At 44.9% G+C, this 17500-nt stretch overlaps 1 protein-coding gene across 4 annotated transcripts in view; it reads left to right on the top strand.

Moving 5' to 3' along the window:
* LOC109644605 (sodium channel protein type 3 subunit alpha-like) overlaps positions 1-17500 on the top strand; it is a 106204-nt gene that overhangs the window by 28304 nt on the left and 60400 nt on the right. For 3 of the 4 annotated variants that reach the window (XM_069512147.1, XM_069512144.1, XM_069512146.1), the window contains exons 7-9: positions 3837-3928; positions 6399-6641; positions 9831-9894. In XM_069512147.1, coding sequence (XP_069368248.1) covers positions 3837-3928; positions 6399-6641; positions 9831-9894 — 399 coding nt within the window. Of the gene's footprint in view, positions 1-3045; positions 3138-3836; positions 3929-6398; positions 6642-9830; positions 9895-17500 lie in introns of all 4 variants that reach the window. The other variant, XM_069512145.1, reaches the window with a different exon arrangement.

Raw genomic sequence — 17500 nt, 5'->3', positions numbered from 1 at the left:
TAAAGCTGAATTTTTTAACTCACTCAAAAACACAAATGACAAAAAAGACACAGACCTGCAGCTCTGAGTCTCCTCCCACTCTGCGACGACAGCCCGTCGTCTTGTTTCAGAAGGAAAAGAGCGTGACCTGTCCACTTCCATAACTGACTGACTGATGGGAAATCGCTGCGGTTTGGTTTGGTTAGCAATCAGGCGGCAATCCATCAGGGAGCTGAGGAGCGGGCGGCGTGCAGCGAGGGACGCCGCCGGGAAGATAAACGATCACAATGAACCGATCGGATCAATAGTTGACCCCGAGGCTCGGCTCTGAGGTTACCGCGTGGCGTAATGAAGCTCTGTCACCTCTGCCGTCGCCGCCCGGTAAATTGAAACGTCTTGATGAAGGTGTCCTCAGATGGTGGGACGCCGTGTCTGCGGAGTTACACAATACGACCCCGTTGACCCGTCACCAGATCCCTCAGAGGGAAGAAGGGCTTCACCTAAAGGACAAACTCACCATTAAAACACTTATTGAAAACATATGTGAGCTGCTGAGCTTCTTAACAGTCGCCCGACATGCGGATACGTGTCCACATATTTCTGTCAGTGCGGTAGTTAGTGTTTATCGTTTGAATTCCACTGACGTGTTATTACTGTCGTTACGGTTTTAAAGTCATGAAGTTATCGTCCACAGAGTGGTCGCAGCACAAAGAGCACGAGCAGCGTTACCGCAGTAAATCTCTCAGACTCAAGCGTCTGCAGCGAGACTGTGGAGACGATTTAGACAAACGAATAAACGAAGGGTGTTTGATTTAGTTGTTAACGAGCAACAATTGGCTGAATGTTAATTACTGAAGCTAGAGAAGCAAAGACGTATATTCAGGACATAAATAAATAATAAAATGACAAGCTCCTCAATCTAAATCGGACTTTCTGCTCTCGTCGCTTACCGCCGCCGCCACATCTTTGAAAAACAGTTCATCGCATAAGCGCAATGAATCCTGGGATATTCGGCCTGTGAATGAGCCACTCGCTCGTTGTGTTGCTCGGGAATGGACGACGCATTTAAAAAAAAACCTTTGAGAGCGTCGAGCCGCTGCGACGCAGGAGATCTTCAATTCTGTGTTCATCAATGACGACGAAGAGTTTTCTTTTAAAATACTTAAAAATAATTCATCCAGCTCAACCCCCCCTCCACACACACACACACACTCACTCACACACACACACACACACACGTAATGTCAGTAGGTCTGTGTCCTTGAGCCAGAGGCCGTCCTGTGGTCAGATGGATCTTTAGCAGGACAGGGACACATAAGTCACCTCTTCACACACACACACACACACTAACACACGGGCCAAGGATGAGGACCATGTTAAGTGAGTGTGTGGTCGCACACACACCCAGAGAATCTTGTCATGGTGTGTATGTATATAGACACACACGTACACTTTACATCTACAAACACACACACAAACAACACACTCCGCCCCTGACACATCACCTCCCCTGTGCCTGAGCTTTATTAAAACCAGAGTGATGGTCGGTGAATAGACACACCCTTACCACCGACACACTCACACACACACACACACACACACACACACACACACACACACACACACACACACACACACACACACACACACACACACACACACACACTAACTGTCTGATTGATGCTCTCCTCCCCTCCCACAGAGTCAACATTCCCATGGTAACAGAGTCCACTGCCCTCCCCTCACACACACACTCACACAGTCCGCCCCTGTGCTACTGATATCGCAGCTGTAACGACGTGTTAATGGCCGCCATCACCAGACTCCACAGACGTTTTCTCAGAATTAACAGGCAACATTTTATTTAATCTAACATTTTAAAATCGTCAATAAATCTGTCGTCCACTGAATCAGATTCTGAAATAAATCTGCTGCTTTACGGCACAAAATCAACACAAGGATGAGATTTGACGATGGAACATTAAGTAAACACATGACGATTGCAAATCTCCCTGTGGGGCCGTTGAGGTGAGGACACAAAAATAAAAACGGTTAACGTTGTTAAAGTTAGTTTGATTGTCTCCATAAGACAACATGTTAGTTCAGTTGTGTTTGAATAACTTGATAGTTCACAGAGAGAAATAACTTTGCATCCAGCTCATGAACGTAACTGAGATTTATTTTCTTCTTTTGAACGTTTTTAAATGATTTGACTTTTAGAAATTGTGTTTAATTGTACATATTATATCTAAAAGTATAAACAATATTGCTTATTTTTTATGTATTTGTATATAAACTCTCTGACCTTTATTTAAAACTGAGAAGTAAAAAGACTGAAATGTGAGAGGAAGCTTCATGAAAGATCCTGAATGTAACACGTGGTGACTCGATATCAGACTCGCTGCAGGAGCATCACTGCTCCTTCAGCGTCTCTCTGCTGGTCATCTTTACCTGCATCTAAACGGCCTGCTCTGGCCGCCGTGCCCCAACGCCTCCGCTGTAATTCAATCAGCCTGCCAGTCATCGGCGGTGAAATATGAGCTGTAATGGAGGGCCGTTAGCAGCTCGGGATCAGATTACTCAATCTAAACAGGGTCCAAAATGGCCGCCCGTCGCCTGGCGCCTTTGCGGCTCTCGCCACATCGTCTGATTTGATCTAAAGAGAACGTGTTCTGGACTGTGTTCAGTTCACGTTGTACCCCGTTCTGTCTGCGATGGAAAAAATACAAGATCGTTTCAAATGAGGTCACTGGTCCAGGATCAGTCGGGATCCTTCGATATAACTGACGTGTGACTAAGAAAAGAAAAGAAACTTGTCAGCTCAAATATTCATTATTGATCATCACGACATGAAACTTTGACCCATCAGTGGCCAACAGCGCCCCCTAGTCCGTGAATGTCCTCACACTCATAAATCTCCGTCCAGTCGTAGAGTTTGTTTTTGTGATTCCTCTGTCGGTGCTGTTAAGAATCAGGATTGTCGTTTCAAACCATCACAGTATTTTCAGACTCTGCTGTTTGTTTTCTTTTGTTGTTTGTTGACAACCACCACACTGCCCCCTACAGGCTGTTAACAGAGTTTATCAAAGTAGGAAACCTGCAGGCGCTGAGAACCTTTAGAGTGCTGAGAGCCCTGAAAACTATCTCAGTCATCCCAGGTAAGGCCTCACCACCACCAGGGGGCAACGTAGCACAGAAAAAAAAAAAAATCCCTTGTCATCGTAACGTTGTCGTGAACGTCCTCTCTTGTTCATCCCGTGTGTGCCGTGTCTTGCAGCACCAGCCCCGCCCACCTCCCACTCTCAGGTCTGAATAATGAAACGGTGAAATCAGATGTGTCAAAACAAATTTGCGCCACCTTTGGGTTGACACGCGGTATTGCTGTGGCTCACCTGCGGTCCAGATCTGGCAAACGGGAGCGGGCTGTCCCGGTGCCATCATTCCATGCTGTACGTGGGCCAAAACAGCTTCTCTATGTGGGAGGGCTGAACCAGTTAGTTCAAAAATCTGATTCAGCCGATGAACATCTCACTTAATACGATAATTACTCGATATTTTAAACATTAGCTGAAGTCAGAACGTGTCGTTTACTGTGCAAACACCAAGGTTGTCAGCTGGTCCAGGGAAGAAAAGAGTTGCAGCGGTTGGAGGTTTTTGAATGTGACGATCTGATTTCACCTCCTAAATAGTCCAAGTCTCGGGTTTGAACGCTCACTGTCCCACCTGGTCTCTATCGTATCCATCTGTTTCTATATGGCCATCTTTCTATCCCTCTGTGTCGGCTCGTTGTTGTTCAGTGTGGTCATACCCTTCTGTGTGTGTCTGTTCTTGTGCTTCTGTCTCCCGCCTCGTTGCAGATATGTGACTGAGTTTGTGGACCTGGGTAATGTGTCAGCCTTAAGGACGTTCAGGGTGCTGCGAGCGCTCAAAACCATCTCTGTCATCCCAGGTGAGGAAGCGTGCGCAGGGGAGTGAGAATCAAACGCACCCCTCCCGGCCTGCTGGAAGCACTCAATCATGGAATCTCATCCTGCATACTACCTACTGAATACTACACTCTTTACTACTTAACGTCCGTCAGTACACATAGATAGTATGCAGAAAAACACAATGACAGCTGTTGTGAGTGGACATCAGAGGTTCAGCAAACAGCAGCTTCACATAAACAATCGAAGGACACAAATGATGAATTAATCGTTCACACGTTCATGTTGATGATCTTACAAACTGAAGCTCATTACATATGACTGACTTCCCATCACTGCAAAGCTAATGTTAGCTACCTAACAAATCCAATGTTAACTCTAGCGGCAAGTCTCATCCGTGTTTTTCGAAAGCGAGTCACGATAGCGTCCGATCTTCTCTTGTGGCTGAAGACAAAAAGACAAAGGTACATGATTATATTTAAGGGCGAAGGAACTACACGACCCATAAACCATTGCAAATGATCCTTTCCAATGACTTTAAGCTGCTTCTTCTTGAATTTGTTGTTAATATAATTTTGTAATATATTGTTGCGTTTGTATAAGTATATATATATATATATATATATATATACACTTAAAACACAGTTGATATTAAATACACTTTCACAATCTCACAGCTTGTGGTGAGTCTACCTTGGATGGCTAAAATATTATGGCTGATAATATTTAAAATATTTACTTCGGGGAGAAAACATGTTTTATTTGCGATGTCTAGCAGAAGAACTACAATACCGACAATTCTCAGGCGTGGTACCGATGGCTGTGATTGGTGGAGCTTGCTGTTACCATGGAAATGTTGCGTCAGTCATGTCAGCTACAAACACATGATCCAAAAAAGTCACTGCAACAGAATTCAATCCAAGAAGAAGTCATTGGAAATGGTTCACAATGGTTTATGGGATATGTAGTCCCTTCACAAATAATGATGTACACAGTCTTCTACTTTTAATTTATGCTGAATCAAATTTCTTATGTTCACGTTTCATCTCGATCTCGTCGGCCTGGTTTCAGGATTATAACATCGTTACACGAGAAACTTTACAGGAGAAAATGAATAAGAAATTCACTTACTGAACCAGAACCGTTCTAAAAGTGTTCGCTCGCTCTTACACTGATATTTTTCTTTAATATTCCTCAAGTTAAATTTTCACATTTGTGTCTTTAAATTACATCATTTTTTCCCCCAGAGTGAAACAAACGTTAAATTAAAAAAAAAAGTGGAAATATCTGTCCAGAGGTGACGCTGGCTAGCCTCTGTATGTCCTCACTCTGCACGTTAGCATGCAGCGCTAACAGCGTTATTAACATGTCCTAAACGTGTGTCTGAAAACACAGTCATGCCGCTGTGGGGTAATAACATAGTGAGTAGCAACATCTCAAAAGCATGTGACACATGAACTGCAGCCATGTCTGACTGTAAACACACTCGTCATTCATTAGTTCACAGACGTTGATTCGACAACATGAGAGTGAATGGAAACCGAAAGCGTCTGTTTCTAATGAATCAACGAGAAAAAGCTTCCAGGTGGAAAAAAAGGAAACTGGTTGTGTCTTTGATTCGAGAAGATTCGACCGAGGACCATCGTCTGCACCCTTTGGGTTCTGAGCGTTTCGTTCCTGCTGTTTTTACCATTTGTTTGTGTGAAGTGTCGTTATATGAATGTTGGGACGAGGTTGTTTCGTTACAAACTCAAAGTGAAAAACTTTGAATTCTCTAAGAACATAAAGACAAATACATTTTTATGTTTTTCATTTATTTATGTATTTAAGATTTTCTCTCTGCGCTTTAGTTAAAATCCTTCATTGTACAGATTCGCTCAATGAAGTATTTTGAGCTTAAATTCAACAATTTATGAGCAGTTTGGGTCTTTTTCAAATTTAACCACTAGTCTGTTTGGACTATAGAATGTAAAAAAAGATGGACGACGCCTTGCTGTCCTCCCACTACACACAAATGAAGCCAAACTATCCCAGACAGGAAGGCAGCCATCTTGAACTGATGGCAGTCTGTGCAGTCATTAGTCGGTCTCAGCTGTCAATCATCACAAGTCAAACCGAACTGATCAGAGACAAACAAACTTCAGTGTGAGAAGGACGACCTGAAAAGACAGAAACATCCTGATGTTTTTTGTTTGGTCCCAGCTGCTCACATGGAGGAGGCAGTGTTTATGAAATGTACTGCAGCCTGCCAACAGGGGGCGGTGGAGACACTTTGGCTTCAATTTTCGGGTGCTGTGATGTCGTCCATCTTTATTTACAGTGTGTGAACTATTAATTAAAGCAGCTTGAATTCAATATTTCAATCAAAGAGGAGCGGTTGATTATCAGTGTGAGTCGTTGCTGATCTCCGTCAGCTCCGTCTGTCTCCGTCTGAATGACGGTGAAGCAGTAACCAATCCTGTCTGCATGCTTGCGTCCTCGGCGGTCCCTCAGGCCTGAAGACCATCGTTGGCGCTCTGATCCAGTCCGTGAAGAAGCTCGCCGACGTGATGATCCTCACCGTCTTCTGCCTGAGTGTCTTCGCCCTCATCGGCCTTCAGCTCTTCATGGGAAACCTGCGGCAGAAATGCGTCCGCAGCACGGCGCACTGCGTCAACGACAGTCTGCCGGCCAACACGTCCTTCTACTGCAACAACAAGACCTGGGCCTCCATGAAGGACTTCATCAACGAGGAGGGTGAGGGTCACACTCCCCCGCTGGAGTTTGTTTTGAGAAGTGTTCTTGTCTCCGTTCCTGTGTGTGTGTGTGTGTGTGTGTGTGTGTGTGTGTGTGTGTGTGTGTGTGTGTGTCATGTGCAGTGATGACTGGTGTTTCCTAAATGGACTGGACAATGTCATGTTGGTGCTGTGGTTACAACTGACGTCAATAAAGAGACACACACACACACACACACACACACACACACACACACACACACACACACACGGAGGTCATGTGAGGTCACTTGGTATATACACTATTTGACAGGTCAGGCATGTTGACCAGGCAACATAATATACGTGATGTGGACACACAGACACACACAGACACACACAGACACACACACACAGACACACACACACACACACACACACACACACACACACACACACACACACACACACACACACACACACAGACAGGTCGAGGTCAGGGTTAAGGAAACACTTAACGCTGCTGTCGGATGAAACCTGAGCCGCTCTTCGTCTGTTTCTTTACATGTGACCAAAATACGAAATATTGTAGAAATACAGAAATAACGCTTTTCATCACCAACTGTTCATTTATTTATTAACTTAATTCATTATGCTTCCTCCATCCTGCTCCTTGTTTGATCCCCTCCTTCTTCTATTTTTCCCCCGTTAATAAATTGTTTCCCCACACGTGACGCCCTCTTGACCTCGAACCATACGAGACCAAACAATCTTTTTCATGTTCATTCTTTTATTTAGTGTTTTTACTTTATTCTAAGCAAACCATTAATTTTGAATCTGTTAGTTGTGTCTGGATGTAGAGTCTCCGTCGAGCAGCCAGAGAAGAGAGACTGACTCGTTATCCAAACACAGATGTGTAATTATTTAAAGTAATGACGTGTGTAACTCTGCTCTGACGGGACGGAGCCTCCACACCAGCGTCTGCTGTCCTTTTACTTCTGCTAAAGGGAGAACGCTCCCGAAATAAAGCCAACGGTGATCTTACATTAATGGAGTTTGCTGTTCTTTGCTAATGTACCTTCTATTTATTCATTTCCAGTTTGCTTTGCCATTCGTCACATCAAACCAGTGTCCCCTGCAGGCTCCCGTATCGACCTCTAAAAGCTGCTGTGAAACCTGAGAGCCTGCGGCGTTAAAGCCTGATCTGAAAACAGCCTTCAGTGGGATCAATGGTGGATGTACTCCACGCTAAACATTTCCCATCATGCCGTGTTTGTTCTGTCTGCGCAGAGCTGGCCCCCCGGTGCTTCATGTTAGAGGGGGTGAAAAATTAGTATCAACACACGTGGTCTCGTAGTATTACAACTTTATTCTTGTAGAATCACGAGTTATGTCTCAATTACGACTTTATTCCCCGAATGTTTCTCTCAGTTATGAATTCATTCTAGAAAAATTACGACTTTATTCAGGAAATCTTGGCATAAATCTCTGTTTGACTTTTGCCTCAAAATGAATCATTGCTCCATGTAGATTTACCTCAGATGAAAATGAGCGGGGGGAGGACGGAGGTGTGTTTAGGCTCATCAGCGAAACGTGAAGCTCTTCAGATTGAAAGGAAATGAAATTAAGATCCCTCTTTCTCTCTCTCGATATCCCACAGAGACAATTTTCTAAGTTTGTGCTGCTCAGTCAAATCATCTCAGACGGGGGTCGCAGGGAAGAAAATAAACCTCCATTAAATGTCAACTAACATGCGTTAGTTTTGTGGGGGGGGGTTGGAAACGTGAGTGATGGACTTCAGCTAATGACTGGGAGTAGTTTCTCTGCTTTGTCTGGGGAGAAAATGCCTCAGCGACTCATCTCCGTGCTGCGTAGAGGCTGCACGGTGACTTTGAGCTGGTGAACAAAAGCACTCCAGACCTCAGAAGGTTTTGCTGGCGAGCGGCGGACGCTGTCTCCCAGATGCACTCGATAACAAATGAATGGCTGCGCTCCTAAAAAGCTTAAGTGCCTGTGGCGCAGCGGCCGTCAGAGCCAAACAGACGCTGCACACAACCTGTTTTTGTTTGGAGAAAACTTTGCACGTGTGCATCAACTATAAAGAAGAGAAGAAGAATTAGACTTCTGTTTTCTTTACGGGATTTAAAACGATGAAATGCTTTGTTTGTGTCTGACGAGCTGAGGTTTCACTCGCATTCACAAACGCAGGAGTCCCATTTTAATATGTCTTTTTCGAGAGCTATGTAATTGGTCATAATGGCTGAAGTTAAATGCATCATGTCCGAATCATGTGTTGAATAAAAGATGAGCGTCCTGAGTCGTTGTTCCCATAAGGCAAATGGACGAAAATGTCAGGCCAGCGTTTAAGGTCACTGTTGCTCTGTGAAGTAGCGTCTGATTCAGAGATTCACCCGTCGCTCAGGTTCCTCGTCTCTGTTCGTTCAGGAAAACATGAATTCTGCTGCTGATGTTTTTCAGTTTCAGGCAGATTTTTGTTTCCAGTGAGTTCCATGACTGCAGCTGCTGAAACTAACTCTGTATAAGACTTTTCTATGCCTCTGCAACAGCGACAGCCAGAAGGCGTTACAGTTGGTCCATCCGCCCCCGTCATGCGAACAGGAAATCTCAAACACACCGCGAGGGAATTTGTTCAGATTTGGTAGAAACGTTCAGATTGATTCACAGATGAACCGATTAGATGTTGGTGGTCAAAGGTCAAAACAGATGGTCACCAATAATAATGATATTTACCATGATAATTGAAATTCAAACTAAAACCAGAAGGTCAGCAGTCTCCTGATGAATCCTAAATATTCTAAATCTGTATCTTTAAGTGTTTTATAATATGTTTTATAAAACATATTATAAATAAATAAAATTATAAATAAATAATGTTGATAATTGAGTCAGATTTGAATGTCACAGAAATGAATTAATGACTTAAAGAAATTCATTTCTCAGCTCCACACTGTGAGACATAAAGATTTAAACACATCGTTGTTATCTGATCATTATTCATTACTGACAAACAGCTCGTGTTAACTTTTATATTATTTCATGTTAAGAAACGAACACCCCCCACCCCCCACCCCGAGGACCAATCAGGAAGCAGGGGTGGGAACACCTGAGTGGGGGCGGAGTCTGTGGGAGCAAGCAGGAACAGGAAGTAGCTGCAGAGCCTTTCTGTAAAACTCAGAATCTGAAGTGGACTTTTCTCTGCTTTGTTTTCTAGACAACTTCTACAAGGTGGAGGGAGCCAAGGATGCCTTAATCTGCGGGAACAGCAGCGACGCAGGGTGAGAGCGCACGTTAGCTGTGTTATACACATGTATGTATGTTTGTGCACATGTGAGCTGGGAGCTCCCCCCTGGTGGACGTCATGGGAAGCTCCCAGAGTCTCCTGCTGAGTTGTGTAGTTGTGTTCATGTGCTGTGAACATGTGTTGGTGTGTTTAGTGTCGAGACGACACACTGACTCCTCTCTACAGGAGTTACAGGACAGAAGTTATAAAATGATATTCATGATTTTCCCAGAGCGATTGTTCTGACGCCACGTTTGAAACATGTTCTCTCGGCTGAGTCGTGTCGTCGTGAGGTCAGACTCAGAGGGAGGACGTGATTGTTGACGAGCTGATGACACTATGGAACCTTGAAATGGACATTTGTCCATTTGATTGACATTTTATAAAGACAAAACAATTAAGTGTCCATAAAGAAATCTATACTATTGATTGGCTGCAGAGGAGATACTCAGAGGATCTTATCTCTGCTCTGACGCGTCACTGTGGGATTAACACCAACTCAATGTCTCTGCTCCAGTTCTCTAATGTGGAGCTTTCAGTTTCAGTTTAAAAGACAAAAAACTCCTTGAAGCTTTTCTGTAAATTTAAAAAATGACCTGTGACGTTCGTCTGTTGTTTCTTATTTAGTCGCTGAAGTTTTCAGTTTCGTCCTTCGAGCCTCCAGCGACGGAATGAAGCTGCGTGTGTCTCGTCATCGGTTTTGAATCTTGCTGCCGGTGCCGTGTTCTGCAGTGTTGTGTGACATGTCAGAAAGGCCGTCCACGCTTAGAGCGGGACGCTGATGGACGCTGACGGACACGATGACAGGATCCTGTGTGTGTGAAAAAGACTCTGTCAGCCAAATCAAAGTGGTGGGGCCTTTGGGAAAAGAAAAACAAGTTCGCCTGAAGCTATCGCTGGTGAAACGCATCTAAAGATTCAAACGTAGCGAGCGGGCGAACTGACACAGAACAGGACAGAAAGAAGAAGAGGAAGGACGAGAGAGGAGGAGGTTCAGGAGAGGTGAAGCAGAACCGAGAAGATACAGACAGAGAGGAAAAAGTTAACCGAGGAATTGAATGGACAGAGGAGTATTAGAGGAGACAGGAGGAGGAGAAGGAGGGAACAGAAAAGAGAAACAGAAGGAGAGGAAGATGGAACGAGGGCAAATGAGAGCGAAGAGAAATAACAGAGTGGGAAGAAGAAAAGGGGGATGAAAGAGAGAAAAAATGAAGGAGAGGGAATGAGGAAAGAGACAGATGGGTTCAGGAAAACACAGGATCGTTCGAGAAGGAGAGAACACGCAGAAGAAGTAAAGGACAAGAAGAGATGAAGAGAAGGACAATAACAAAAACTGACACTGAAAGAAACAGTGAAAGTGAAAACAAGGAGAATATAATAAAGGAAAGAAAGAATGGATGAGAGAGAAAGAGAGAAGGTAAATCAGAGGGAGGAGTTAAAAGAGAGAGAAAGAGGGAATGATGAGAAATCACAAAATAGAAGATGAGTGGAAGGTTAACTAAGGACAGGAAAATAAAGGAGAGTAGAGGAGACTTCATTGAAATCCAAACTGCCGTCATTACTCGAGTGAGTCATGTGATCATTATACGAACCGCTCATCCTCTTACGACGGAGCACAAACGAGTCGTGACTGAATAAAAATCCACACTGTGATTATCAGCCATAATGTTTTAACCATCCGAGGTAGACTCACCACGAGCTGCTGAACCGACGTTCTCCTCCAAATCACATCAACTGGGTCTTAAGAAACCAGCTGAAGGTCTCAGACGTGCATCACGTTGGTTTACGTACTGAGGTCGTGGAAGTTATATCAGCAGTGAGTCAGCGGCTGGTTGAGTCGGAGGTTTTGGCCGAGAGAGACGCTGCTGGAGGACGAGCGAGAGAGAGAGCGAGAGGGCGATGAGCGAGCGAGCAGTGATGACAGTGATGTTGATCAAGGGTTGTTTGCTTTCTGCGCTGAAGCTGCTCGGCTTCACGCATGATGCTGATTCGCCCGGCCCGAGGGCAAAGGTCAGTGAGCTAACCCACTCTGACACACACACTGACACACTGTGACTCGTACAACCAGCTTCACACACACACACACACACACACACACACACACACACACACACACACACACACCACAGTGTGATGTCAAGGTTAGCATCATCTCACTTCTTCTTCAGAACAGAAGCGTGAGGAGTCGATCGCCTTTGTTAAGCGTGTTTACTTGTAATTTAATCTCAAAGAGGTGTCAGTCCAGGTTTACACCTGCTCCTGCTGAATCCAGTTTCCTAAACATGCACAGGTCTGAGGTCAGCGTTGACGTGTGAGTCTGCTGCGTCATGAATCATGACGGTTGTTTCCACATATTGTTTCCTCGTGGTCGCAGTGAGATTCATGGTCTGCAGATAAATGTCCCGCGGTTCAGACCTGAAGCTGAAACACAGAATGATGGAAGCTCACTGATTGGATGGATCTCAGTCGTTGTTCCCGAGCGGAGCCAATCACGACCCGCTTCAGCTCTGAAACCTTTAATGAGCCTGAAACCGCCTGGAGAGAGGAAATGAGGAAAATACAGTAAGATCAAATATAACTAACGATGTCATACAGCGCTGATATGAAGAGAGGAGGAGATGTGACCTATAAAATATGTGAGTCGACCATGTGACCTGTCAACACCCGACAAGATTCTGCTGACATGCCTGCAACATGCCAAGCACACGCCAAGCAAACAGCAGCGATACAGAACGACAGCCGGCCCGACGGGCTGCCTCGTTAGGGAAGCTAATCAGCGGCCGTCATCAATTAAGGGCTCATGTTACAGGAACTCGTTGGCATACGGCATGTGACCTGTGGGGTCACATGACGAGGAAGTGGTTTTGTGCCGAGAGGAAGCGATGCGGTGTTTAGAAGCCAGAGGCTCCTGGAGGACCCCGGAGGGCAGGAGTGCGGTTCTCCTGTTCCTGCTGGACGGCATCCAACATCCAGCTCAGCTCATTTATCCTGAATCTGCTTTAATGTGATTATAAAAGTTTTAAATCTCCGTCGGCAGCTGTCATTAAATCATCTCTTTTTTTTCCTACATTTGAGTCTCTGGCATTAACGAGTGTGTTTCACTCACAGAATTATTTATGCCAAAATTTGCCTGAAAAATAAACCCAACACAAAAAGCCTGTTTTTGAAGACTTGTCCAAAATCCTCAAACATATCCCCTGTTGTATTCAGTCGAGTAGAATTTTATCATTTCACGAGTTGTCTCTAAACAGTGAAAACGTATTTCACAGCACACTGACTCAACTCTGTCAGAACGAGTCTCTGGGGATTTGAGGAATGTATTAAACACATGGTTGTTTTTTCTTCTTCTCATTTTTAAGTTAAACTTGTCGCAAAAACAGAGTAAAAAAGTCGGGACAGTTTTAAATATGTAATATTTTATATGTTCTCCTCCAGTCAATTTTTATTTCATCCTTCCGTTGAGTTTGGGAGATTTCTGGGAGGCAGCAGGCAAAGCAAACTGGTCCGGACGTCCTTCATCTCCTCCTGGGGGTCCAGAGTCGCTCCCAGGCCAGATGGGATGTATGACACCTGTAGTGTGCTCCTCCGCGGGGGGGAGGCGTCCTGGCTGCGTTTGAACAATCTGAGCTCCTCACCTTTCTTCTGAGGCGGAGCTTAAAGCCTCGCTGGAAAGGAAACGCGCTCTGCTCACCTGCGTCAGTGATGTCGTTCTGTTGGTCGCCACCCAAAGCTCAGGAGAGGGTCAGAACACGGCCTCAGCCCGGAGCTGTGCCTGCAGACCGTGTTCACATACTTTCAAATACTCTCATGCAGTTTTTAAAGAGCATTTTTCAATGAAGTGTCAATGAAGCATGATTAGTTACATGGTTGAAGACCTGTGGGGTTGGTTCAACATGTTAATGTCATTTGGTCTGAATGAGCAGTCTTTTAAAATCACGTATCATTTTTCAGAAGTCGTTGAATCCCTCGGTCGACGCGCCCGCAGCAGCTAATTTCCCATCGTAACTGGAAAACAACAGGAGCCTTTATTTGTCCCGTAATGTGACAAGAAAATACGAGAGTGGATTCAAAAGGTGGAGGTGCAGCTTTAATCATCATTGACCCAGCTTCCTCTCAGAAAGACGCCGCTGTCATCAGAGCAGTTAGCGAGAAATATGGCTCGACCCGACTCTGAGGAAATAGCTGCTGCGGGGGTTGATTTTCCTGGAATACACTGCGTCATATAGCTGATATTCATCATTCCATTAGCCTAGCATTCACTGCTGGTGGTAGGCATGTCGATGCACGACCAACTCTGTGTGTGTGTGTCTGTGGTGTGTGTGTGTGTGTGTGTGTGTGTTCCATTAAATTAGTCCAGTGTTCTGCTGCCACCGATGCTTTTCCAACTCTGTGTGTTTGTGAGTTTAGTTTCTGCTGCTGGAAACCGCCATGTTGACGCATCTCCAACTGTGCCTGTGTTAAGTGTTTGTGTGTGTGTGTGTGTGTGTGTGTGTGTGCGCACATATGTAATAAAGCTCTAACCCCCCCCCCCCTTTATGAATGGTTAAAACATTATGTTAAAAGCTGCACTGATCAATAACTCGACTACAATATTGAAAACATTTTTCAAAATGGGGGTTGATTTTGTCTGAGTGCACGTGTTGTGTGTTGTGTGTGTGTGTGTGTGTGTTGTGTGTGTGTGTTGTGTGTTGTGTGTGTGTGTGTGTTGTGTGTGTTTGTGTGTGTGTGTGTGTGTGTTGTGTGTTGTGTGTGTGTGTTGTGTGTTGTGTGTGTGTGTGTGTTGTGTGTGTGTGTGTGTGTGTGTTGTGTGTGTGTGTGTTGTGTGTGTTTGTGTGTGTGTGTGTGTGTGTTTAGTTTGAGTTACGAGCTCTCTGGGAGGCTGTGAATGTGACATCTGTCTAATGTTCAGCCAAAGACACAAAAGAGGCTTCCACCACCTAAACGCTGGTCCACAGGGAGATAACCGTGTGTGTGTGTGTGTGTGTGTGTGTGTGTGTGTGTGTGTGTGAGTGTGTGTGTGTGTGAGTGTGAGTGTGTGTGAGTGTGAGTGTGTGTGTGTGTGTGTGTTGAGAACTGGCAGGTCTAAAGCGTTTATGGTCTTTTTGTTTTTTCCTCAGTACTAAAGCACTAAAGGAAAATTAACTTTAGTGATTTCCCATTTTATTTCTGCACAGTGGAGCAGTTTGATTTGTGTTGGATATAAAGTAGATATATTATTATATATACCATCACTGCTGCTCCAAGTACTCCTACAATACAGATTTTACCACTATTACCAGTGTGTGTATACTTCAGTCACAGGTACGATCACTTTAGATAAAATTAGTTTGTCGGCTCCACGATGTTGAGCTCAGACCGTTTGCAGCATGTTCGCCTCGAAGGACGTTTAAAGACTCAAGGATTATTAGATTTAACTCTGTGACTCGTTCGCTGGTACAACACGGAGGATCATGACTCCTCTCAGCCTCCAGGGGGAACCCTACACACCCCCCCCCCGTGTTTGAGTGAACTTTGTGGGAGTGAATGGTAGCGATGGAGAGAAGAAACTTAAATGAACTCGTTGGACTATAAACAGTGCACGGTGAGTCTTGGCCCAGATATCTGCTGTCACCCCCCAAAAAAAGCTCTGGAATGATCTGCTTTGTCCCCAGAGACTGGAAATCTCATGGGCCGACATCCAGAGACTCACACACCTACAGTCTCAGGAGAACCTGAAGCTTCACATCCAAAGATCACGAACAGGGAATGTGGAACCTTCTCGCTGTGAGGCGACAGTGGTAACCACTGCATCACTGCGCCACCCACAATGTAAATAAATGGGAAACAGATATAAAACAGGATCATCGCTCTGAGAGAGAAAAGAGGAGAGAAAGCAGGTCAGGAGAGACGGAGAGAAAATTTAAAACCAACAAATCTGAGATGTATTCCTGGAACAACAGAAGAAGAAGAAAAGCAGAGACACAGTTCACTGTGGTGTGAGAGTTATTGATCGACGGTGAAGCTGATGGACAGATCCAGAGCTCGTCTCAAACCCACGTCTTCGGTCCACAGTGGACTCCTCGTCCCGCTGAGACGCCGTCGCCCCTCAGGCTCTATTTCTGTAGCGTTACATTATCCTCCCCGTTATAAATCATGTTGGTGAAATGAACATGACTTAGCACTCTGCACTGTTCCCCGACAAGTGTCTGAATCAAAGCCAACACAACTTCTCCTTCCCACACCAGCACACGGCGAAGTAATGAGCCACTCGAGGAGTCGTTTCACAGGGATTTTACAGCAGCGCCGAGCCGAGGTCAGGCCTCTCCTTCAAAGTGAACGCTGAGGCACTGAGTGAAGTAAACAGCGTTCACATGGCAGGACGTTAAAACGTTTATGCTCAACGTTAGATCCAGAGACAGACGGAGGCTTTTGCATTCATTTCGTATGTAGTTCTTCTGAAGGCTCATGAAGCGACCATTGGACATGACGGAGACATTTAGGTAAAGGTCCTCAGCACGTGCATCGGTTTTGAGATGAATTAAATGTCCAGCACCGACCTGTAGGCGCTGAGCTTCGCCTGCGGTCTTTTCAGTCAGAGCCCGGAGGCCAAAGATCAACACTGTGCATATTCTACATTCACATGATTCTCCATTCCACATGAGCTGCCTGACTGAACTAATAATAGAAACTGCTTTTGGATCAGTGTCAGCGAAATGTCCTGTCGACCAAGTGGCACAGAAAGTCACTGCTGAGTCCCAGAGGACAACAGAAAGCTCCGGCGGACAAAGCGCCAAAACATCTGCAGCGGTGTGAGGCCGAGGAGTGGACGCCAACCGCCAATAAACCGAACAAAAACAAATTATTAAACCACAATAATCTCAAATGAAACCATGACATGTACACTTCAGCTGAGAGCAGCATTTAAAAAACTCTCAGACCACAGGACGTTAAAACTGCACTAAAGCTTCACGTGAAATCCTCTGAAGGAGCATTTACACTGAGACTCTCCACAGGAAACAAATCGCCTGGAGCCCAGGAAGCTGCTCGCCGCCGTCTGATGCACGAGTTAGAAAAGGTTTTGCTGCAGATAAAAAGATCCAGGGCCTGTCCAGAAAAGGTTAAGTGGCCTTTATTCCCTTTTGGCTTTTCAATATGAAAACTGTGCCTGACACTTTTTTTCCTCCAGACTAAAGAAACTCTCGCCGGCAACATTTGGACTCTGTGCCACAAAAAGAGACATAAATAGAACGATGGCATTTTCTATAATGACCACGAGCACTGAAAAAGTAAAGTTACACTAAATACTCAAATAAAATCTCACAAATGTTTGAGTTCATCATATTTTCCCTTAGGCCCTAACCTAAACCTGACCTAACCCTAAAGCCAAGTCTCTACCCTCAAACAAATCTTTGAAGGTGTCTCATCGGGACATCGGGGCAAAATGTCCTCACCCATGCAGGACCTGTAAAAGGCTCAAACATTGGGACGAACTCTCATCTTATTTTGTCTATTTACAGAGAGTTGTGTTGCTAAGTGACGTGCGGTGACAATATCACGAGCCTGTAATTTAAGGCTGTGAAGAAAAACACGCTGAGGTTGGAAGGGTTAAGAGTCGGTGGACG

Source organism: Paralichthys olivaceus, chromosome 17 (genome assembly GCF_024713975.1).
Source record: "Paralichthys olivaceus isolate ysfri-2021 chromosome 17, ASM2471397v2, whole genome shotgun sequence".
NCBI lineage: Eukaryota > Metazoa > Chordata > Actinopteri > Pleuronectiformes > Paralichthyidae > Paralichthys > Paralichthys olivaceus.
This window is presented reverse-complemented; position numbering and strand designations above follow the sequence as displayed.